The following is a 24549-nucleotide window of genomic DNA, read 5'->3' on the forward strand; positions in this document are numbered from 1 at the left end:
CAGGGCTAAGGTAACGATGATGTTCTTTGTTGCGAACCCCAGAGCAAACAGTTACGCAGTCAGCACCACAGTATTACCTGATAACATAGCAACATAGCTCTGCATATCTCCATGGCAAACAGTTGAAAGAATGATTAAATTTTTTTCCTCTCTGATTGAGAAAGATATCATGTGGTGGAATTTTCTGAGCCACTGAAATCTAATTGCCAGGCTGCACTTCACAAAGGCTGGACCCCAGTTTCTCCATCCCTCTCCTCTTCCTTCATACCTCCCTCCCCCCGTGACAAGATATTTAGTATATCTTAGGTACTTATACAGCTGCCATTTCATGAGTATCTGAGCACCTCACAATCTTTAATGTATTTATCCTCACAACACCCCTGTGAGGCAGGAAAGTGCTATTTTGACGGCCACCATTTTGGCCGACACACCAGGGACTGAACCGGGGACCTCGAATGCTAAAAGCACGAGATGCTACAGCTTGAGCTCAAGAGCCCTGGCACTCTTGCGGGAGCTGTAACATACTTGGGCGCAGAGGGGGACCCACTACCCCAATGGATTACACGATCCCGTTTTACAAATAGGGAATTGAGGCTAAGCGACTTGCCCCACGTCATACACGGAGTTTGTGACAGAACAGGGAGCAGAACCCAGGTCTCCCAATTTCCCAGCTAGCGCCCTAACCACTGGAAAATCCCGTCCTTTCTCTACCCAGCTAGGGTTTGACACAAGCTAATTCCCTAGGGAGACATACCCAGTGTGACTCACCCCTCACAGCAAAGTCACACATCCAAAATATCTGAATCTTCTTTGGTGTTTGTTCAGATTTAGATATTCCACAACTGAACTCACATTTGCCAGCATCTGACCTACAGAGGCGGAAAAAAAGCCACACGTGCATTGGGCCACCACAACTAAACCCAGCCATAAAAACTCTATTCTCATTGCAGTCTCAGAAAGGCTCCAAGGTCTGTCTGAATGGGCCATGGAGACAGGATTCCTCTCTTACTCCCTCGAGGAAGGTCCCTTCAAACTAGGTTGAGGGACATTGTTGGGATAGCAGTTGTCTCTGGCTCTCTGGATAATGAGGATAGTAAGTCTCCAGGGCTCTTAGCCAACCTTGTCTGTGCCGAACTCTTGACTCATGGGCAGCAATTTTCAGCCAAGTGGTCTTATTTCTGTGCGTACTGAAGGACACCTTCCCAATACAGATGGCTCGAAAAGTGCTCAGAGAACATCGTGCCTCACTGGGTCTCAAACAGTAGAATGATTCCAGAACACAAACTAATTCAGGTCTCCATTTTTGTGCCATCTTCCCCCATGACTAACAGTAAGCACTTGAAGAACTAGTTTTAGAACAGCAGCTCTCAAACTGTGGGTCACGACCCTGAAGTGGGTTGCAACCCCCTTTTAATGGGGTCACCAGAGCTGGCATTAGACTTGCTGGGGCCGAAGCCCGAAGCCAAAGCCTGAGGGCTTCAACCACGGGTGGTGGGGCTCAGGTTACAGGCACCCTGCCTGGAGCTGAAGCCCTTTGACTTTGGCCTCCTGCCCTGGGCAGGGGGCCAAAGCCCAAGGGCTTCAGCTCCCACTCTTGGGCTTTGGTCCCACTTCCTGGCGTCATGTAGTGATTTTTGTTGTCAAAAAGGGGGTCACAGGGCAATGAAGTTTGAGAACCCCTGAACTAATATATGCAGTGAAAACTGGACAAAAAGATCACTCATTATTATAGTTTCCTCTCTTAAGAAACTGCCCTAAACACACCAAGTACAATTCTGCTCCATCTTCATTAATGAAGATTAACTCCATTAAGCTACTGGGGTTGAGACCCTGAATGGTCTCTTTGACCAGGTTTTGCTGTGCTGTGTATTTCCCCCCTCAAAAAAAACTCTTTGCAGAAAAAAGTTTCATTTTCAAATTTGCCAGTCAAGTCTCCGTTTGACTGGCTCAGGTTGATGTCCAAAAGAACAGAGAAAAAACTGACCCCCAGTATCTTCCGATCCACTACTTAAAATCCTACAGATGTGCTGTAATGCAGATGCACCTCAGTGCCAGCACATGGCAGCAAAAGGGCAAGAGCATGCCGTTTCCCAGCCTGACACACAAGGAGAGAAGGAACCCGGGCTGGATTCTGCAGCTGCTCCTCTTGTGGATCTGTCTTGGGTGTCCACGGGACTTCTACGCGTAGATGGGTTATGGAATCAGGCCCTACACTGGTGCACTGTCTCAGCACGTTAGAGAACCGAAGGAAGTCATGTGTCTATGCAGCTGGCTTGCTGACATTCGTACGCAGAAGAGACATGAATGCAGCTGCAGTTTGCTTTGGACCTCTGCCCCAAGTCAATGCACTTGCTCTTGAGAAAAGTGTTATTCGGGAACTGGCCCTGCTTACTTACATTCCAGTGCTCATCCCTTTCACACTCTGAGGCCAACGATGAGACATTTGGCCAGAGGCAGAGCTGAGTGCTACAAACCAGCATCAGAATCAATGAGGTGGTGAGGTAGCTCGGAGGCCCCTGAATTACGGCCTTAGAGGTCGCAGGTCCTGATACAACCAAAGTGAAGTGGGTTGGGTGGCAGCCCTGTGAATTCAACTTGATTAGCACACACAGGAGAGCTGAAGATTTTGAAGGGTCATATGGGCAGGGACATTATTTTGATAAATCAGAGCCTGAATACTATAGTCTTAATCTTCCCCTGTATTTGAGCAGGGGGTCTCCATTCTGTCCATAGATCGATAATGGCAGAACAAGGTGCAAGAGACCTGCAAGAAAGCGACAGGGAATAAAAGGGAATCAGTGGGTGGGACAGTTAGCCATAAGACGCCTAAAGATCTTCCAAAGCATTTACAGAAAGGCCAGATTGCTTGAAATGGATGTGTACAAAGGGAAGAGAAAAATGAGATTGATTTTAAGATGCAAGTTACTGCAGATACAGAGAATTCTGTATCTGAATGATGATGGGAGAACAACAGATATGAATCAATGTGGAAATGCATATTTTAGATCCTAGATCGTAATTTGCCCTTTTCTCTTTATAAACACAATGTCCCCATGTCTGTTACTGCTGGACATCAACAAGCAATTTGATTAAGCCCTTTAAGCACATCATATTGTTCTTTATTGTTCCTTGTACAGAAGCTCACAGAACCAGTTAGATGGTGAATTTGGAAAGTACAGAGCAGCAGTGCTGCAGGGAAAATGCTAAAAGGAAGACCCACAAGTTTGCTTTGAACAATGATGTTTCCAATAATTTTCCTCTGCGCCTCACAATTTGTTTCACTTTCTCTAGGTCTATGTGGTCTTGCAACTCTCCTTAATTATTTCAGCTGTCTAGCACTTCAGATTAGGTTGCCTTCTACAGGTTTTACACTATGCCATCGTCACTTAGGCTGAGATTTTAAGGGCATTAAGCATCCAATTCCCAGTGAATTTCAGTGGTGGTTGGGCAAATAATTCTCTTAACCTCCTTTGAAATATCTCACCTCGGAGTTCTCTAAGCTTTAAAGGAGGATAATGGGAGGCAGGGCTCCAGGGTCCTATGACTTGCTTTACCTCTGACCTACCCTCCATCCTTAGAGGTTTGTAAGGCCCGGCTTGACAAAGCCCTGGCTGGGATGATTCAGTTGGTGTTGGTCCTGCTTTGAGCAAGGGATTGGACTAGATGACCTCCTGAGGTCTCTTCCAACCCTAATCTTCTATGATTCTACCCAGGATATCAGAGCAACTCAAATTCCATCTTTCAAGGAATATGATTTTTCTACCTGTTGGGAAAAGTTACAAAAGGTTAATAAAATGCTTTAAGATCCTAGAGCTTGTCTACATGGCAAATTACTATGCGGCATGCCAGGGTGTGACTCTACAGCGCTCTAGCTTGCCATGGGGCCAGCTAACTCGCTGCGCGGACCCTCATCCAGCACACGGAAAGATCCCTAGGGCGCTCGGACACCCTCACCATGTAGACCAGCCTTTCGTATATGAAAGCCCACAACTCAGATTTCAATCTAGCATGCGTGTTAGGTGATTTGTCAGTGCTACACTCATATGCAGGGGCATTGCTTTCTCCTGGTTAACCACTTAAAGAGCCGGCTGGAACAGGCTGATTAAACCAGCTCAAACAAATCAGCTGGATGGGAATGAAACCGAACATAGAAAAGCATGTGCAGGGAAATGGCAGCGCTACCTGAGATTTGAAAAGATGGTTCTCGCTGGAGCCCCATCAGTGCTGGGGAGCCAGTCCAGTTAGGAAGCCTGTGGTGCTCAGGAGAGGGTTCTCGCTCTGATTTGGGCATCCTTCCTGGGTATCTAGAGTGGGACAGGCTGGGCTGAAGTGTGCCCAGCAGATTAATTAAATCTTGGATTCAGGACATGTTGACTGCTCGCAGCCGCAGGCAGAAGATGTGCTATGTGGCTGAAAACACAAAAAACTGTTGCCATATAGAGGTGTTTTACAGACTGCTGTTCTGGAAACGTTCCACATTTAACTTTTCAAACTGGTTCCCGAAGGGGAGACAAGCAGAAGGAGTGAGGAAGGGGGAATTACCCTAATTTGATGCTATACCCGCCCAGTTCTGAGGGATTTCAGATAGCCAAACAAAGACATGCTTTGGCCCAGCCCCACTCTCACTGCTTCGTATTAGAGCAATCACGCTGTAGCAGGCTTTGTTTCGTAACCCTGGCATCTCATAATTAAAAGAGGAGCTTCTCTGGAGCCTAAATGTTTTTGGTTCTGGAACACCAATAAAGTCTTGCTTCACCTAGTGACCAACAATGACCAAGAGAGGGGCCTGGCCCTGGAGACTAACAAACAAAGCCACAGAGGTTCCAGTTTGACGGAGGAGACAGAATCCCGTTGTTAAATTGCTTTTCTCAGATTACACAGCACTGGGAGAGTGAATGAGAAGAGCAGATAAATGGATCAAATCCTAAAGTCTTATGAAAACTCCCCGTGGCTTCCGTGGGTGATCTGATTGAGTACAGACAGACTGGGGGCCTCCAAAAGACCAGTAGCAACAATAAGACAGCCAAGTTAAACCAACTCCTCAAATATCTGCCTTGCCCGGCCTGGCCTGGGAGCAGTGTGCACAGTCATTCCCCCCTGCTGGGGTGATACTGCTGCTGTCCCAGCATTCTGCAAATCGACGCCTGGACTGGTGTCAAGGCTGAATAATGACTGCACCTGTTTCCCTCTGTAATCTCCAAGGATGCTTGGGCAAAGCATTCCACCCACACCAACCGGCCTGTGCCTATCAAACAGCTTGTGTGTCATCTGGATCCAGGATGAATTTAGTTTCAATGATTCACATTTACATCAGAGATGGGAGGGGACAAAAACCCATTAGGTTCATGCTACTACGTAACTGCCAGTGCAGGACTGTTCCTTACAGTCTGTTCTCTGTTCCTTTCTTCCATCTCTCACTCTCTCCACCCACCCACACTTCTGAGGCAATGGGAAGCTCCTCAGGTGATCAGGTTCTTGCAAGTACCAATGACCCATTTTTTCTCCTGCTGATAACAGCTCATCTTAATGAATTAGCCTCTTGCAGTTTGTATGGCAAATTCCACCTTCTCTGTATGTGTGTGTGTATATCTTCTTACTGTATGTTCCATTTTATGCATCTGATGAAGTGGGCTGTAGCCCACGAAAGCTTATGCTCTAATAAATTTGTTAGTCTCTAAGATGCCATAAGTACTCCTGGTTTTTTTTGCGGATACAGACTAACACGGCTGCTTCTCTGAAACCTAATTACCCATTGGAAATCTTTCATTTTGTGGCCATATTAGGCCTCTAAGTTTATTCCTAGCTACTTTTTGCCACTATTCGGTGACTTGTTCCTTCAGTACTCTAGGAGCCAGCTCCAGCCTTAGAAGGTCTAAGAATTCTCTGCAGTACGTGTATAATTCCCATTAATCACACCTTCAAAATAAGAAAGCCAAAAGCAATAGCACACTTTGAATAGCCCCTACCATCCTAATATGATCAAGAGCCTTAAACTATTTCTCCCCCATGAAGAGAACAACCAGCTGCTTGATGACTTGCATCTACTGTACTATTGTAAAGCCAGACAATATCACACAATACGGTTTGCTTGGGCCACTATGCTGTTTTAAACAAGAAACATTTCCTTCCCACAGTACAAGAAACCTGTAATACCAGATCACTTGACATGAACTTGTTTTAACTTTCAGCGTGTTTCACTGTTAAGAAGGGAGCAATGGAGGGGAGAAACCAGTGCAGTTAACATCCATTAGAATGGAGCCCAGATATCACAGTGATGGGCACATATTATGGCAGGATAAAGCGGTCAATGAAAGAGCAAGCTTATTTAAAAAGTAGCATTTCAATATCCTGCCACAGAAGAAAGAATTAAATAGGAACTGAATGCACACAGGGATTTTTATGTATATATATATAAAATTATATAAAGATATTTAGGTCTTCTACACAAATGGATAATCAAATGACATTTTCTTAAAAAAACGTTTGTTAGCTGTCAGCTCCCAACACAGATTACTAATGGGGGATGTCCCATGTTAAAACCCAAGGGAGTATTTCTAAAAAGTTTCAGATGAGTAAAATGATATCCTAAAAAACACCGGATAATAAAGGGACTGAAACACCGGATAATAAAGGGACTGTTGCACAAACCAATTCACTCAACTGGATGATGCTTGTAAAAAAAATAAACACTTTCAGATTAACTCAGAGCTGACTTTTTTTTTTTTTTTTTGGGGGGGGGGGGGGCACCACAGAGAAAGACGAGACCAAAAGCACCTGCTGAGGATTATAACGTTGCAGTTTCAGACATGCAAATATGGCAGCACCCTACAGCGGAATTTCACTACTGATCATTTAAAATCATTTTTTCTTAATTGAAAAAGAAGAACTGCTACAGTGACATGGTGCTTTCCTCTCTCAGGCCGACAGCACGGCCAAGATCAAACTTTTTGCTGCAGTGGAGGAAAATGGTGACCCAGTGCACACTTCCTACCTAACGTGTGATCTGTGAACATTTTAGGGTTCTTTTTCCTGTGTAAAACCTCTACTTCTGTAACAGCTTTTTCCTCTGTTCTCTTTTTTTACACCCTGGGCTGGTTGGTGATTACAGATTCTCGAAGGGTTGATTTTAAATGTGTACATTAATATAAGCAATTCTATGCCCTGTCAGTGTTACTAGCCGATAATAGTTTTGAAGGCAGGATAAAATGGTAAACACACTCAAACATTCTCTTTTTAAACATACACCAGGGATTAACTTTGTCCATTTAAGTAATTCCAATGAGGTCAACAGAATTAGACCTGAGATGAATTTAGCCCATTCACTGTAGAAAACCTGCTGTCACCGTAACATGCCTCTCAGAATCAAAATGATCTGCAATGTTGTGTGTTACATGTAACAGCACAGGCATTCTCAGCCTGAGGGCTCTGATGCCTTGGGGGGCAAAGGGTTTCAGCCAGATCTTGGATGACTGGGAAGGGGATCTTTTGGAGGGTGCAGGGTGGGGGTGCATATCCTGCCATGGAAAAGGGAGTGGCAGAATAGATGAAGGTGAGAACCATTGCAACAGAGCAAAGACCTCCCATCTACTTTACCAGAGAGTGAGAGATGTAAGTAAATGCCCCCCTCATTCTGAGAGCAGACTGTGACCCTGACTATGAAATCTCACTCTCAACCTGGCACCTGCAGACACACATGCATGCACACAGAGACCTTTTTTTTTTTTTTTGCACCTTGCTCGGGAGAATGCTCCACCCTACATCCAACATGGCCCCTTAGAGAGTTTTAAAGCTGTTACCTTGGCAGGGGCTTTGCTCTGTGCACTCCTGAAGAAGGTGGTCTTGGCTGTGAAAAAACAATCCTCGAGCTCTTCATCCAGACTACAGTACCCGCTGCTCATGCTGCGCTCCAAAGGTCATCTACCAACAGTGGATTTGAGACCCTCAGAACATTTGGGGCTCACCAAGGAGCTGGAGGGGCAGGTAACCATCTGATTCCCGTTCACTGCAGCAGCAGTGGCATTTCCCAATCCAGTTCCTGTACATTCAGCAGCAGACACGATTTCACATCCTCGGCTTCACTTGTCCTTATCTGCAATAGCTCCTTCTGCTTGTTATCCAGCATTTAACTCAGTGATTTCTCTGTTAAAACAGCCCTGCTGGGTTACCCTTCCCTTTCCTCACCCAACCAACTCCCTTAGCAAGGGCTGTTGGAGAATACTGAGGGATCAGACCTGAGTGAGTTTCTTCTCTTCACTCTCAGACTCACTCACCATCTGTGGTTTAATCTCCTGCCTGCAAGCCTAGTGGAGCTGGCTGTAAGAACACATCACCTCCCTCCCCCCACCCCCCCTTTCCTGCCTGCTTTCAGTTCACACACAGAGGAGCCCAGCCACTTCCTCTTGCAAGCTTTCGCACCCAGTTTTTGCACTGGGCTCAATTTCTCAGTGTCTCCAGGGTAGAACCTCAGTGGGTGTAAATCCACATCATCTGTGGAGCGGTGCTGATTTACACCACCAGCTGAGGATCTGGGCTTCTCTCTCAGGTGTCCTGCAATACCTTTCATAAAGGTGGGGATTGTGATCAGAGTAATCCTGCAGCCATTTAAAAGTATATGGCTATAGAAAGCCGGCTTACGGCGCTCTGCCAGGTAGATATCCTTGTGTGGCTTAACTCATTTACAGCCGTCCTGGAATTAAAGCTGTAAGAACAAGCTGAGCTGAGTTTTAGCTTTGCTCAGCTGCTATTTAAATATTTTGCACCAAGGGAATCCAAAGAGAGGGGATACCAGAAGCTCAGTACATCATGAAGCACAATGAGACCCCAGCCCTTAGCTTATGTGCTACCCCAGATTGAGTAACAGACACCACGGTGGTGGGTGCATGACAGACAGATTGCCTACTGACATTTTAATGCACGGCTCAGTATGTGCCTCTGCGTTCTGCAGATAATTTTAGAACAGCTAGGATGACTTCAGCTGACCAAAAAAAAAAAAAAAAAAAAAAAGGCCATTTTTATTATAACCTTAGAAAGCACCACTCAGCTTGCCAGGTTAGACCTTTCAGTGTGTCAGTTACTGTCACGTTACAGGCAATAGATTCCCAAATCTGTTAAAATGATTCTTTAGCGTTGATAAAGCCTTGTAGCAATCGCATCACTCCCCCTCTGCCCACCTTTCAATCCCCCTACCTTTGTGCAATTCACAGAACCACAGAAATGAGAGATGGAATAAACCTATGAAACCGACTCTATCCCCCCACTCCTTCCTTCATCTGTCCATTGCAGGGTTGCTGGTGTCAGGGTCATGTCTCGTACTTTGAATTCTAGTTTTAAAACATCTCCCCCACCTTTCTCAGAGGTGAAGAATCCGAATATTTAGAGGGAGACTTGCACAGGTAAGTTTTATATCCATAAACTTCCACCAGACTAAGGCTTGATCCCCTGAGGGGCTGATCGTTTGAGCCAATGGGAGTTGAGCGTGCTCAGCATTTCGTCGTATTGGGCCCTTAAGTATTCTGCAACATCGGGTTGCAGGTTACATTTTGACCCATCTGGAAAACAGAAAAGCCTGAACGACAAGCTTTGCAGGGCTAGTGAAAAACCCAAAGTCAGTCTGAGATTAAGAAGCTTCTTAATAGTAAAATACTAGCGGTCAATGTAGCACTCCGGTTTTTAGAAGAGGAAACTTTCCCCATGTTTTACAATTTTTCAGAGCTTAATTTATATTTATTAAACAGGAGAGGGGTGGGTGGGAGGATAGAGAAGACAAGTAGGGAAAAATCTCTTCCTTTTTTTGTATCTGCTCTCTAGCTATAAATATTTAAATTCTTCCCAGTCTGGGAGTTTATTTTTCTTCTCTTCCTCTGTATAACTTCTGTGGTTTGCACTATTTCATCCTCAACAGGGGCCCAATCCAACTTCCACTGAAGTTTATTGCAGTTGGATTAGACCCTAACTAATGTAGGTGATCTGTATGTGCATCTGACACCAGTGTGCTCATTTTAAAGTCAGGTAATTATTTATTTCTCTCTCTCTCTCTCTCTCTCTCACACTCACGGAATATCCAGCCATCTCCTTTTCAGGATTTAATTCTGACTGCCACAGTGTTACTGGAATTTAGCAACAAAAAAGGGGAGCTGGAAATTGAGACTCCTAGTTTTTAATTCCAACTTCCCTGCTGGTTTGCTGTGTGACCGTGAGCAAGCCATTTCATCTCTCAGCACCAGGAAAATGGCGTAATACTGTCTGCTTCACTGAGCTATAAGGCTTCACTGTGGATTAACAGGCTTTGAGATCCTCAGATGAGCATAAGTGCAGCAATTATTAACATTAAAATACATTCAGTTACAGCAAAGTGCAAAGAATTCACTGTGTATTAAACTTCCTCCCCCTGTGATAATTTACAGAAGGTGTTTTATGAGCCTACATTATTTATATGGCACCTGTTGCCATGGCACCTGAGCGATTCACATTCAATTTCAAATCAACAAATATGAGTCACTCTCCAAGTAGGCAACTCAGTGAGATTACAGAGAACCAAAGAGCCAAGGGTAAGCAGGTTAGCTCTGCAATATGCTCAAAGACCACTGGACACTGGCAGGGCCCACCAGAAGGAGCAAGTTCTACACGTTTGGCTGACTGGTTGAGAATGTCCCAACACTTGGCCCAGGACAGTTTGATTCTAGCAACTGACAGCAAGAGCCTCCCACTGTGACGGGACGGAGCAGGCTCTATGTCTAAACGCACAAGCTGGGAATGCTTTCCAGATGACAGCTCTCCGTGTTCATATGAACGGTAGCTCTGCGTATGGAGGTCTCTGAGCTGCCAAGCGCAGATGAAACATGCGTTATGGGCACGGAGGTGTTGTGCGGTTCTGACACAAAGCAACATTATAAATCGCTTGGGGGCAGCAAAGACAACACATCAGATATGCAGCTCCACTCCTCTCTGCTCACGCAGAGTGCATGTCTACTGGGGAGAATTCTGCTCAGCCAGCTTCTCGGAGAAAATTCCCTCCTCGAGGCATTTTCTTTAAGAGGCCAGGAATCAAAACACTTGGCATTCCAAGGTTTATTTCTCCACTGGAGGAGCCGATTCTAAATTGCAGGGTAGAGCACATAAATGAAGCAATGCGCTTTAGAACATCATCAAATTAAGAGCTACATGCTACCCTCTGAGGGATGAAATGGACCCCTGTGCAGAGACAGCCATCACCACAAGGCCTGGGCACCACTTAAGCCCTATTCTGAGGTCAGAAGTGGGGCTTAAATGGTGCATACATCTTGTTGTGGCCCCAACACAAGGGTGAATTACTCCCTTGGTGTGGGAAATGATTCCTGAGGCCACTACAAATCATGTGAAGATAGGGCCAAAGTTCGGGCTTCCGAGGGGAGAATAAAAACCAGAACTAGTTAACTACTCAAGTATTTACAATGCAACTTGTAACAATATAGCAGCTGTTTTCTCACCACGCGGAACATTTCTGATTGGGGATAGCTGAGTGAGCTACATTGACTTTATAGGGGTAGGTTTAAAAACAGGCTCTTAAATTGTATATACAAAGATATGCACAGAAAGGATCAGGTGCATACATGAGCCTAAATACATGCCATTGCATGCACAAAACGAGCAGCCACTCTGCTAGCAATGCTTAGGTCCGCACTTTTTTTGAAAATTCAGCCATATACATTTGGTGGCAAGGATGCCATGCAAGCCTAGAGCAGCAGGAGCTGCTCAGCCATTTCAGCTACAAAGACACGAACACTGGACCAGATCCTCAGCTGGGGTAAATGGCTGTAGCTCCACAGAAGTCAAGAACTAGGCAAATGAACACCAGCCGACGTGACTCACGGTTTTCTTTCCAGATGTCCGCACCAAAGTTTTGAAGATCAATCCCTCTCTGTAAACCATGACATCCCAAATTCTTTCATCGCCGAGCTGAAGTGTCTGCATCACAAAATAGCCCATTCCCCCCCCTTCCCTTCCCCCCAGATTGGCATAACTATAAGAATCTGCTCAGGAAATCCTTCCCTACTTGAACTGCCATAGAGGGGGGAAAAGCAACTCCCAGCTATGGAGAGATCCAAAACCCAAGTCAAGGCTAATGAGATGGTGGTGAAGATACGGTGATTACTGTCTTTGCTGGACGAAACCTGCATTGTCCACCAATAGTGAGCACTGAAAGACAGGTGAATAAGAGAAGGGAAGCCAACTGCGCATGCATTTAATATTAAATATCTGGATTACAGAAGCACCCAGAGGCTATTCAGGATCAGGACTCCCTTTTACCGGGAACTCTGGGTAAGGGACACATCTTTCTGTACTTTACTAAGAACTTACAATCTAAAACCTCAATTTTGCAAACGCTTACACACATACATGAGTAGTTCCATTGGAAAAAATCAATGGAGTTTTCCCATTAACTTCAATGGGGCTTTCACCCAGGAATCGACTCATGGGCATAAAAGTTAACACATGCTTAAGTACTTCGTTGGCTCAGGGCCCAAAATATTAAGCATTGTTAACATGCAATATTAAGTATTAACTATGTGTTAAGTAAGTGGCTATCCCTTTGATTTCACTAGCTCAGTTACATTTAAACACCACATTTATTGCTTGCCAACTCTGAATCAGTTTTAAGATTCTTGAGTTTGCAACATGGACTGCCAAAGGATTTTTTCACCCCACACAGTAAATAGCTCACAAACAAGTTCCATGTCTCTCCCTGGTGCTCTGATATGGTTTCTTCATCATCCTTCCTCCTTCATGATCTTCCACTTCCTTCCAGAAGCCAACACTACATGACCAACAGAAACACATGACTGGAATCTGGTTCAGCTCTACAGGTCAAGATTAAGCAGCAAATATGAGCTTGCAATTCAGATACAGCTCTGATCCTTTCCCATCTTTTGTTGACAGTGGATTATTTTTTAAACTTTGCTTTTCCCCATTAATTAGGTAATACACTGGAGATTCACAGATACAGATGCATTCCTGAAAATGCAAGTAAGATCTATGTTTATCGCCAAGGTTTCCTCCTCCCCCAAAGCATCTGAATCAAATAACTAATCCATTTTACTATTGTTTTGTTTCTGACACGACTTGGGGCATGGAGAGAACATGAGCTAACGTTCCGGCCAACAAGTCCTGATGGAATATGGTACGAACAACGGATTTGCTATCTCCAGTAGGTGATTGATATCAAAGAACATCTCCCACCTTCTTGCTAGATTCTCCTCTCTTGGGGAGTCTATGGCTTCAGGTGCAGAATGGATTAGATATTTTCATGGGAACAGTTAAGAAAAAGAAAGGCACAGTTTGCTGGAGCAAACTTTTTAATGAGCAGGTAGAAGATACGAATCCTAATCCCTGAGTGATGATTCTAGCCGGTTTGATAGATTTCCGTGTGTGTGTGGGGGGGGCGGGGGCAGTTCTGCTTCCTTGTCACTGAAAGCTCCTCCCTTTGGGCTGAACTGAGGGAAGGCACCAAGGAAGTGTCAGAATGATGAATTGCTGTGATACGCAGACTCTGTGTTTGTTATTAGAGCTATCAATAATGCACTGGCTGTTTTGTCACTCTGAAGATGAAACAAGCCTTTTAATACACATTCTGACTCAGTGGAAACCCTGATACGTTTGAAATAGACAGAGTATACATAGCGCGTACTCTCTGCTATTAAAATCATTCAAGGCTCAGTGGAGAATCTGGTTAGATGCTTATTTTAATGCATAACTTAAAAAGAAAAAGTAAGGAAGAAGAAAGCAAAAATACTTGCTCCCGGTAGGTCATACCTAAATTTAGACCCCCTCCATTTGCTTTTGAGTCCCGAATGATTTCCAGGCTCGAAGACAGCAGAATGAGGGATGCAGCACAAATGCAATGCAGTTTGCATGGAAAGTCTCACTTATTTTGTTTGAAATCAAGGTGCAGAGAAGTTAAATGATAAGCGCACAGAGTGAAGTTCACCCCTGCACAGAGGGCTTAACTGTTGCTTAAACCTTGTGCTAGCTCTCTGCACAGGGGAGCAGCGCACCCCAAGTGAGTCCATGGCAAAGCCGGGATTAGAACCTACATCTCTTGACTCTCAGGCCTGTGTCCCAGAAGCTCCCGTACTTCAGCACTAGGGCGCCTATCCATTTGACTCCGCACCCATTGGCTTGCTTTAGCTGATTTTAAATATCACTGAAAAAATTAATAGAGTTTATGACGAAAGAGTTACAATTTTACATCCAGTCAATGGGGGGGGGGGGGGGGGGAGGAGGAGGAGGACGACAACATCACCACCACCACCACCACAAGAAGTTTTCAAACATGATTTATTCTTATGTTCTCAACATATACCCAGCTCATAATTTCCCATGGCTGCCTTCTCTGCTGTACAGTGACAACACAGTTACATATTTTCCTTCTGAATAACTAATACAGTAAATACTTCAGATAGCCCCAAACCAGGAACCTTCTACGCCACAAAATCCAGATCAGCAGAAAAACTGGATGGCCAGCCAGTTCCTAATGTTTGCTCCTTGCACAGTAAGCACAAATATAATGTCCTTTTAATGAGCATGTTCCCCATTTACAGTTTTGCATGAGTACATGCAGAGGAGCAGAGCAGGCGGGCCGGGTGCCTCAGTCATCTAGAAGGAATGACCAATCACTTCTTAGCTACGTTCGGTGGTTGACAGTGGGTGTGGAGATGTCAGACTGCCCTGGCTGGATTTTTAAATCCCTGGCCATAGAAGATGAACTTGCTATTTGAGTTAATGGGCTTGTGGTTGCTGTAGATAGCTGGCAGAGCAGCAGCTGATCATTACGGGTTTATCAATCACCCCCTGCACACAAAGACAGCTCCCCCTACACAGATGAATCCACTAAATCGGGGTGGGCAAACTTTTTGGCCTGAGGGCCACATTGGCATTGAGCAACTGTATGGAGGGCCGGGTAGGGAAGGCTGTGCCTCCCCGAACAGTCTGGCCTCCGTCCCCTATCCACCCCCTCCCACTTCCCGCCCCTCTCAGGACACCGACCCATCCAACCCCCCCTGCTCCTTGACCCCTGACTGTCCCCTCCCAGGACCCTCCGCCCCTAACTGCCCCCCGGGGACTCCACCCCCTATCCAACTGCCCCCGCCCACTTACCATACCGGAGCCAGCCACGCCATCGCGCCGCCTGACATGAGCAGTGGGCCAGAGCGCTGCCCCCGTGGCAGTGTGGCTGCGGGGCAGGGGGGACAGAAGGGGAGGGGCCAGGGGCTAGCCTCCCGGGCCGGGAGCTCAGGGGCCAGGCAGGATGTGGCCCACGGGCCATAGTTTGCCCACCTCTGCACTAAACAAAGGTCTTGAAGGAGCCCAATCTGTTCTACTGAGGGGAACATAAATTCATGTTTGGAATCACAGAATCAGGGAAGTGTAGGACTGGAAGGGACCTTGGGAGATCATCTAGTTCAGCCTACTGCACTCAAGGCAGGACTATGTAATAACTAGACCATTCCTGACAGGTGTTTGTCTAACCTGTTTTAAAAACCTCCAATAATGGAGGTTCCACAACCTCCCTAGTACTTATTCCAGTGCTTAACCACCCTGACAGGAAGTTTTTCCTAATGTCCAGCCTAAACCGCCTTGGCTGCAATTTAAGCCCATTGCTTCTTGTCCTATCCTCCGAGGTTAAAGAGAACAATTTTTCAACCTCCTCCTTGTAAGAATTTTCTATGCACTTCAATTGCACAGCCGTCTCTTCTCCAGACTAAACAAGCCCAATTTTTTGGAAGGGTTAAGGATATCGTAAAAAAAAAAAATTACACAGCAGGAAGAGATGCCAATGAACCCATACCTCCAGTCAGTACAGGACTGTTAGTGTGCAGTATATCCAGCAAGGCTTTATCTAGTCCTGTTTTAAACACTGCAAGCAATCAAGATTCTGGCACTTCCCTTGGGAAACTATTCTCAAGTAGAATACTCTCCACCAACAGGAAGTTTTCCCTGATACGCCACCTTAACTTTAATCTACCTCTAAACACACACACAGTTCAAAAAAACCCTTTACTCCAAGCAGAGGTTTGACCCCCCACACAAGGGAGAAGTACCAGAGACTCCATGAAGTCCACTAGGAATTTCACTATTGCTATTGATTTTACACAGAAGGCACCCAGATACTACCCAGATGGACAGCAGTATAAAACTCTAAGACAGATACATTTTCTTGTTCTTAAATTTCATCCTGGTAATGGCAGTCATACCCCCTTAAATCCCCCAACAAATTACTGGCCCCCCTTGGAGCTTGCACCCTGCAGGATTACCCGCAGCTGCTCATCACGTTTGTCCTCGAAGAGTCATCGTTTGGCCAAATGAAACATATTCAGATCTTTTAACCTTTCATCATAAATCACTTTGTCCTGCTGCTTCACTATTTCTCTTGCTCTTCTCTGATTCCCTCTCAATTCATATACTTCCTTGTACTCACAGGTGCTAGAACTAGGGGGCAGGGGGGCACTGAAGCTTGAAGTCGTTTCCATCATATAAAGGTTTTACAGTTTGGTTCAATGGCTCTCCGCACCCCACTATACAAACTGTCCCAGCACCCCTGCTTGTACTATCCACTAAAAACAACAATCGCCAACCAACCCGTGTTTCTTGGAGATACAGTAAGTGGACAGTGAAGCAAATGAAAACTGGAATACAGACCAGTTTGTGCCTAAAACATTGGAAAATTGTTCAAGAACAGGTGGAAAATAAAAGCCAAGGCGCACAACCAAGGTTTGCATGATATGAAGAGAGTGGCTGCATTCACATTCATTACTACAAATGAATTAAACCCCTATTACTCCTGAGATTTCTATTAAGTTCAGAGTGAATGTGTATCATCTTGTTTGCACTTAGGCCTGGCAGAATTTGATTTGATTTTCTTTTATATATAATTTCAAAGGATATCAATGCTTATTTTAAGCATTTTTTCTATTTTTTAATCTCTAAATTTTCACAGTTGCACAAAAGTATGGATTTTTAAGCTTTTTTATTTTTATTGATTTAAATTTTCACAGTTGCAGGAAATTGCGGGGTGGGGGGAAGACAATTATTTACCGTAGATGTTGACATTAAAGCTTTACAATGTTGAAAAATTGTCAACATCACGGTCAAAAATATACAAAGTAAATATCCTTAAATGAAACTAAAATTCTCAAGCAGCGTTTTTCTTACTTTAGCTATCTGTAAATTTCAGTTAATGTCAACAGAAATATCTTTTAGTTGGTTTGTGTGTCTGGTGAAATCAACAGTTCCTGATAAAAACCTAATTCTTCCAAGCCTACTTGTATGGTACAGTCCCTCCCCCATACCTTTCATCTTCTCTGCCCATTTTAAGATGGCAAGGTGCCCGTTGGATACGTGGCTTGTGGCTAGAGCGGTGCACCAAATTCTAGAAGTCTATTATGTGTTATATACTCCTTTCCCTCACTCTGTGTCTGTCGTGGCTATTTAGACTGTAAGCTCTTCAGGGAGGGACGGTGCTTCTCTGAAGACAAAGCCTAGTACAGCACCTACCACACTGAAGCCCCATTTTTGGTCAGTCATTAGGCACTAAACATGATAAACATGATTAATAAATAATAATAAGTGTAAGGAGAATACAGGTATTTGCTAACTTAAATGAGAGCCAGAGGAAAAAGGAGATTTCAACCCTTTATCATTTAAGTGACACGAATATTCCATAAATCGCTCATTTTAAATGATTTCCCCCTCATATCCCTACAAAACTAAAATACTAAAAAGGTCCCAGCTACAGAAGGGGATAAAACGGTTCAAAACATCACAGCTCCATAGTTAGCAATGTTTCACCAAAAGCAATTTTAAGAAGCCAGCATGAGAAATCCCTCCTTTTTTTTTTTGTGAATGGATTCACCGTTGATCGACCTACAGTCCTTTTCGCAGAATGATAAATCACGGTGCCAGCATTTACAACCCGCCTGCCAAGTTTTATCCTTTTGGGTTTTAAACAGCTCGGTTAAAAACCCACCAGAAGGGAGGACTCCATAAGTCAAGTCTGTCTGTGTAGCCAGGGCTTGTGCCATGCCTATCACTGCAGCAGCTGGGTGCAGGACCCACCAAAGCATACATCCCATTAGTGTTAGCGTTTGCATAAAGAGCTCACTGTCACAGGATGAAACTCGCCCACTCGAGTAGGGTCTGCAGAAGCCTCCCCAACCCCATTTCTGCACCGTGCGGTGGGGGAGCTGCAGAGCGGGTGCATGTGGCAATTGTGCATCAGCTCCATAAAGGTCACCATGGAGAAGGAATTTGGGGACAGGGAAGGGATTTAGGGACAGCAAGTCAGTCAGTCAGCCAGCAACAGGTCCAGTGGCCCACAAGTCAGTGCATAGTAAGAATACTTGAGAGGGACTAGAAGTCAGGAGGCCTGGCTTCTATTCTTGGCTCTGCCACTGACTCACTGTCTTCCCCTGGGCAAGTCACTCATTCATTGATTTAAGGTCAGTAGGGACCATTGTGATCAACTAGTCTGACCTCCTCATGCTTCAGGGCTTCAGCCGGTCACCCATAGGGGGTAAGGAAGGGTTCCCCCTCCCCACCAATGTATTCTGGGGTTTGGGGTTTTGTGTCACCTTCCTCTGAAGCATCAGAGATGGCCATGGCTGAAAATGGAACATTGGACGGGGTGAGCCAGGGCTCTGAGGTGGCCCCGAGCATTCTCTATTACGTGCCTGGCTGGCTGGCTCTTGCTCACGTGCTCAGGGTCTAACCCATCGCCATGTGCGGGGCTGGGAAGCAATTCTTCTCCAGGTCACACCCGCAGTGACCTTGGGGTTTTTTACCTTCCTGTGCAGTGTGGGGGGTCACTTGCCAGGATTATCTGTGTGGGTCTGTTTCTATCTGTGTGTTTAACTACGTGAGTGTGTTCTTCACCTTCCTCTGCAGTATGTGGGTCACTTATCTGGGTTTCTCTCACTTCCTCAATTCCCAGACGTTGCAGAGGCCTCGGGCATTGGTGCATTTCAGTCGCTCCTGCGCTCTGCCTGTGGCGTAACTGTCGAGTCTCCTGTGGGCTGTAACTGTGTCTGGGTGCTGGGTGGTGTTGGCCACCGGTGACATAAGGGAGGTCAGACTCGAGGATCTGGTGGTCCCTCTGGCCTTCAACTCTATGACTCCAGCACAGCACAGGCAGAGAATTTAACTCAACCATTCCTGCATCGAGCCCAGCTTGTTAAATTCACTTCCCCTCTCTGTGCCTCAGTTTCCCCATATATAATGGGGAAAGTGTAAAGCATAAGCTGCCCTGTGCCCTGTTCATAGGCTAACAGAGTGCCTCCCTCCACAGGCCGGACCAGTTCCCCATATAAAATTGGCTTCGTGCTCTGAGAGGGATGTTAATTTTACTCTGAAGAATGACATATTTTGGATCAGCTCCAATTACACAGCAAGTGAGGGGATTTCACTGAGTATTTGCTATCACCAGGTGAACACAGAGGATGAAATAATCAGTGTAAAATCTCTCTCCCCTTATACTGGGAACAGCTGTGTAGTCGAGCCATTTAGCTGCTTTTCCTTTGCAACCTGCTGTGCCCTGAAATGCTGTCCATGTACCAAAGTGATCACATTGCACCTTCCTGGCTGCCCGCAGCACTCACAGTGCAAACACATATGCATGCCGTTCCAAGCATCCCTTACCACCCAGCTCCCCCAGGCGACACTGCTGGGGAAGACACTGGTCCTCCTGCAAAACCAACACGGAGCAGCAAGGCCCCTTCCAGCTGCAGAGAGGGTTGGGGCACATGGCTGTGCTGTGCATGGGGCTTCAAAGTTCCTCTTCTGCTCTGAAAACAGGAATTCCCTCTGCTTCTTCTTAAAAGTTGCTCCTTCCTTTAACCTTCTAGCACCAGTCCCACCCAGCTATACCCACTCCCACCTCTCCGATTCAGCGCTTTAGACGGCAAGATCCTCAGGGCACAGAACTTGGATGTTCAGAGTGCCAGGCAGACCTTTGGTAGCATGCATATTAAATAATAATAATGGGTACGTTGCAAACATCAGGTCAAAGCAAGCCCTAGGGCAAGGAAGTGCAGAAAGAGAAGTCTCATCGGTGCTAACTTCCAAGTTTTGCATTTCCTAATCTTTTACCTGTGGTCAACCAGCGATTACTGCCTGTCCTGTCTATTTAGATTGGGGCAGGGAATGCTCCTTGCTGTTTGCAGTGTACTAGAGTAACAGCGCTGTCCCTCCTTAAAGCGATTTTCCCATCCTTGCCCACCAAAATGACCTCTCCTTGGCAATCAAGAACCACTGAAAGCTGGATGGGCCACTGTGCACCCCGACTTCTTGCTGACCTGACACGCAACGGGTCTGTGGTGGATTTTGGCCATCAGCATTGACTGAACCTCTCTTAGGAAATGCCATTGCTGGGCACGGCAGGTGAACTAGGTACCAGGGGTGCCGTGCAAAGTTCTACCGCTTGAGAAGCGGCTTCGTAAGAAAGAGGCAATCGGAGAGGGCTGCTCATAAAAGGAGAGTGCGGGGAACGGGCCCGAAAGCTGGAATGCAGCAGTTTGTTGATAAAAGGATACGGTCTCATTCCACTTTTGCTAGAACACGCAGTTTGACCTGTCCAAACCAAACAGGACCTGCTGATTTTATCAGTCCGCAGGAGCCAGTTTTTACTTAATTAAGGTACAGCTTAGCTATTTAGATCCCTACTGATATTTGTTGGCTTCTGTCATGGGCTCGAAGCATATTTGTTTTTGCCTGCACTTCAGGATTTACAGGCTATCGCTCTCTCTGGTAATCAGATCAGACTGTTCAGACCATTTCTGGTCACAGTGCTAAAGCAACGCTGTCAGAACAGGAACATTCATCCCTAGGTGAGCGTTCCCGAGGGGAGGAGATGCCACCTTCCAAAGGCTCGGTGACTTTGGATATCTAGGTCAGTACTCAACCACTGCAGCCCAGTGACCAATATGCCTCCCACTGCAGCCCACGAACTGCAAAAAATAAACCAGAGGGTCAAGTTCTGGTAGCCTAAAATGGGCACAATCTGCCCCAGTTTATTGCAATATTCATTGCTCATGAACCAGCTCAAATATGGATGAGTAGAACTCTTGGTAAAAGAAGGGTGGCCTTCTGGTTAAGGCACTGGACAGGGACTCAGGAGATCTGGGGTCAATTCCCTGCTCTGCCAGACTCCATGTGTAACCTTGAGCAAGTCACTTCATCTCTCCATGCCTCAGTTCCCCATCTGTGAAAAGGGGATAAGCTTTCCTTTATTCCCACCCTTTGCCTGCCGTGTCTATTCAGACCGTAAAATCTTTGGGGCAGGGACTGTCTCTTACTTGATGAATGTACAGCCCCTAGCACAATGGACCACCCTCTCGAAACTCTTCTGCTGCTCAAACTATCATGATTAGAGTCCTACCAAATTCACGGCCTTGAAAAAAGCATCACAGACCGTGAAATCTGATCTCCCCCATGAAATCTGGCGAGTGTAGGGGAGGGGCCGGCCTGGGGGCTCTTACCCTGTGTCAGACTCCAGATGCTAGTCCCAGCTGGGCTGCGGGGGGGACCATAATTTCCTCTTCCCCTGCAGGGCCCACTCCCAGGGCCAGGTCAGACGCATTTCTGGGAACCTCCCCTGGCCGCAGGAAGCTGCGCAGCTGCTCGATGGGAGCCCCGCTCTGGGGACAGCACCACCGCCAGCAGCAGAGCAGAAGTGTGGCAATACCAAGACCCCCACTGCAATAGCCTTGCAAACCCCCCGCCCTCCCCCCGGCAAAAAAACTCCATTTTGGGGTCAGGACCCCCACAGTTACAACACAGTGAAATTTCAGATTTAAATATCTGAAACTGTGAAATTGACCGAAATGGGTGGCAAATTTGGTCGGGCCTTAATCATGATGCATGGAACACTGAGACCCCCTCAACCACAAAACGTCCAGTCCTTCCAACCTCCCAGGGCTGGCAATGCTACCGACACCAGCAGGTCATGGTCCAAATCCCATTATTTACACCTGGACGGTGCCCGCAGGTCCTTGTTGCCAACCTAACGCCGTTTCTATGGTTAAGCAGAGAAGTCATCCATGACCAGCTTTAAATCACCTCCCTTTGTGGCACAAATACCAGCAGATTAATGATGCAGCACAGAGGGACTAATCTAGGCATCTGAAACTTGGAGAAGAGGAATAGATCCACAGTCATTCGGGACTTCATGACAAAAGAAGGGACTGAGCTCACCATTGTCCTTGTTCTCTAAAACCGACTGCAGCTATAGGAGAATCTCATCTACCCATCGCAGTTTACGACTTCTGACACATAACTGAGCACTTCTGCCCTCTAGTGGATGGAATCAGTGGAGACTGCACGGTTCACTAAATACACTTGGGTAACAGGCAACTCAAAGCAGCAGCTCATCCAGCAGGGCTGACTGCAACATGACCCCCTTCAGTAAAGCCTGACAGCTCAGCCCTGCAGGTTTCCTGCTGGTATTTGGTTTGGCGATGGCCGGGATTAGGGAGTGGCCAAGACTTGCCTGATGGACATGCAATGACTTTCCAGCAGGCCTTGTACAGGGTGACGTGAATGTGCCACAGCCCCATCCCAAGAGCTTTCCTCCTTATTGTCCTACTTAGTGACGACGTGCAGGGACTTTTGACCATGTGCACAAAGGATCTGCTGCGGCCAGGAACTTAACAAGAATCTGGCAGGGGAACCACACCAAACAGGAGCACTAGGCTGACATATACCCAACTCCGCCAACAGGTCTTTTATTCCTACGCCTGTGCCTGGCAGGCCAGCATCAAACAGCAATCATAGCATCACAGAAACGTAGAACGGGCATGGACCTCAACAGGTCCTCTAGTCCACTCCCCTGCACTGAGGCAGGGCTAAGTATTATCCAGAGCTCCCTGACATGTGTTTGTCTAACCTTTGCTCCTTGCTTGCCTTTGCCCAGACACTCACCATGCTTCTGGTGTTGCCCTCCCCTTTACATCTCAGAGCAATGTTAAGGATGGGGAGGGTACAGCACAGCCACAACCATCATGGAGGAGGTGGATGTGTCTCCCTGACACCAACTTCTTACTCTCCTGTTGACATCCATCCTCCATGCAGCAGGAGCCGAGACCAGCCATCTCTTACCTGGGCAAACGTTTCTCTGTGGAAGCCTCACTGCTGTCACTTGACACTAATATCCTGCATGAAGCCAGTGAAAGACTATTACTGTGAATTTCACTGTGGGATAAACGGACACTGGAACAGCCTTGTAATATTTTGCCTCATTCGTTTGGCAGGGGAAGATTTTAGACACAAAGCGAATAATGCGACTGATGACCCTTTCTATTTCTTTGGATCGTAAGTTCTTACGTAGAGGCCTAACTAAACATCGGAGTACTCCCTAGGGTGACCAGATAGCAAGTGTAAAAAAATCGGGATGGGGGTGGGGGGTAATAGGTGCCAATATGAGAAAAAGCCCCCAAAATTGGGGTGGTCTATATAAAATCGAGACATCTGGTCACCCTAGTACTCCCATGGACTTCACTTGAACGGCTCGTGTGCTTGTAATTAGGCATCTGCTTCAGCACCTTGCTGAGCTGGGGCTGCAATGCACTGTGGCATCCTTCTCCAGGACTGGGCACAAAAACTCAAGTCCCTGCCCAGTGGCGGTCACTGATGAACCCACCACCCTTTCTGTAAGAGTGAATGGTTGAGGTTTTTCAAAGCCGCGCAAGGAACGGACACACACTGGTTTTTGTGCAGGTTAAGCAGCCGTCGCGATGACTGCATTTTAAGCAGGGCTGGATCATTTTAGGGCTCTTGACCAACATTTGTAGCTGTGCACACACAGAATGGGATAATCAGATTTCACGCTGCAGAGCGCAAGCTGACCCCACGCTCCACCCCGCCCAAGTAACAGCCCTGGACAGTCAGACAGCTTCTTCTGGTTACCTGCCTCGTAAGCATGATTTGATTCCCCGCTGGCAAATCCTCCCCAGTAAACTAAGCAGAGAAGCTAAAACCACAAGGGGGCAAGAGCTCGGTATCTGAAATCTGAAGGGACAGGAATTTAATTGGGAGGTGCTTAAAAAAAATCTTGGGTCTTGGAGAAATGTCATTAGCACTAAAGAAGAGGAGAATGCCACGCCGTCCTCTCTCTGCAGCTGCTTGCCAGAGAAGCAACACACCTAACCCGCCATAAAACTCCCATTTCCCTCCCACCAGCCACCCAGCACAGGGACTCCCCAATCCGTACCTGGCTGCAGTTTTGCGTCAGTGTATTTTCTGGCGAGGGTTTGTTCCTGGGCTGTCCTTGTTGGCTGCAGTCCAGCTGAATCAGGCTTCTGCATTCCTGATGGCAGGTATATTTGCAATCTAAGCAGGGGGGAAAAACCAAACAAAATTGAAGGATGCTTTAGAAATAATGAATGATTTTAAAGGGGAATAAAAAACAGAACAATGAAACAGTGAGAAATAAAAGGCATCAGATTTCTGCTGAAGGTCAGACTCTAAAGCTACAGAACCCAATGTCCAGGATGGCACCACTGCAACTGCAAGTGAAGCATGCCT

The 24549-nt window shown here is 46.3% G+C and overlaps 1 protein-coding gene across 1 annotated transcript in view; it reads right to left on the bottom strand.

The window, feature by feature from the left end:
* RASSF5 (Ras association domain family member 5) overlaps positions 1-8356 on the bottom strand; it is a 49089-nt gene extending 40733 nt beyond the window's left edge. The window contains exon 1 of the mRNA XM_037884815.2: positions 7797-8356. Coding sequence (XP_037740743.1) covers positions 7797-7898 — 102 coding nt within the window. The 5' untranslated portion in view covers positions 7899-8356. The remainder of the gene's footprint in view (positions 1-7796) is intronic.
* Positions 8357-24549: the final 16193 nt, after the last annotated feature.

The sequence above is a fragment of the Chelonia mydas genome, chromosome 21 (genome assembly GCF_015237465.2).
Source record: "Chelonia mydas isolate rCheMyd1 chromosome 21, rCheMyd1.pri.v2, whole genome shotgun sequence".
Taxonomy (NCBI): Eukaryota; Metazoa; Chordata; order Testudines; family Cheloniidae; genus Chelonia; species Chelonia mydas.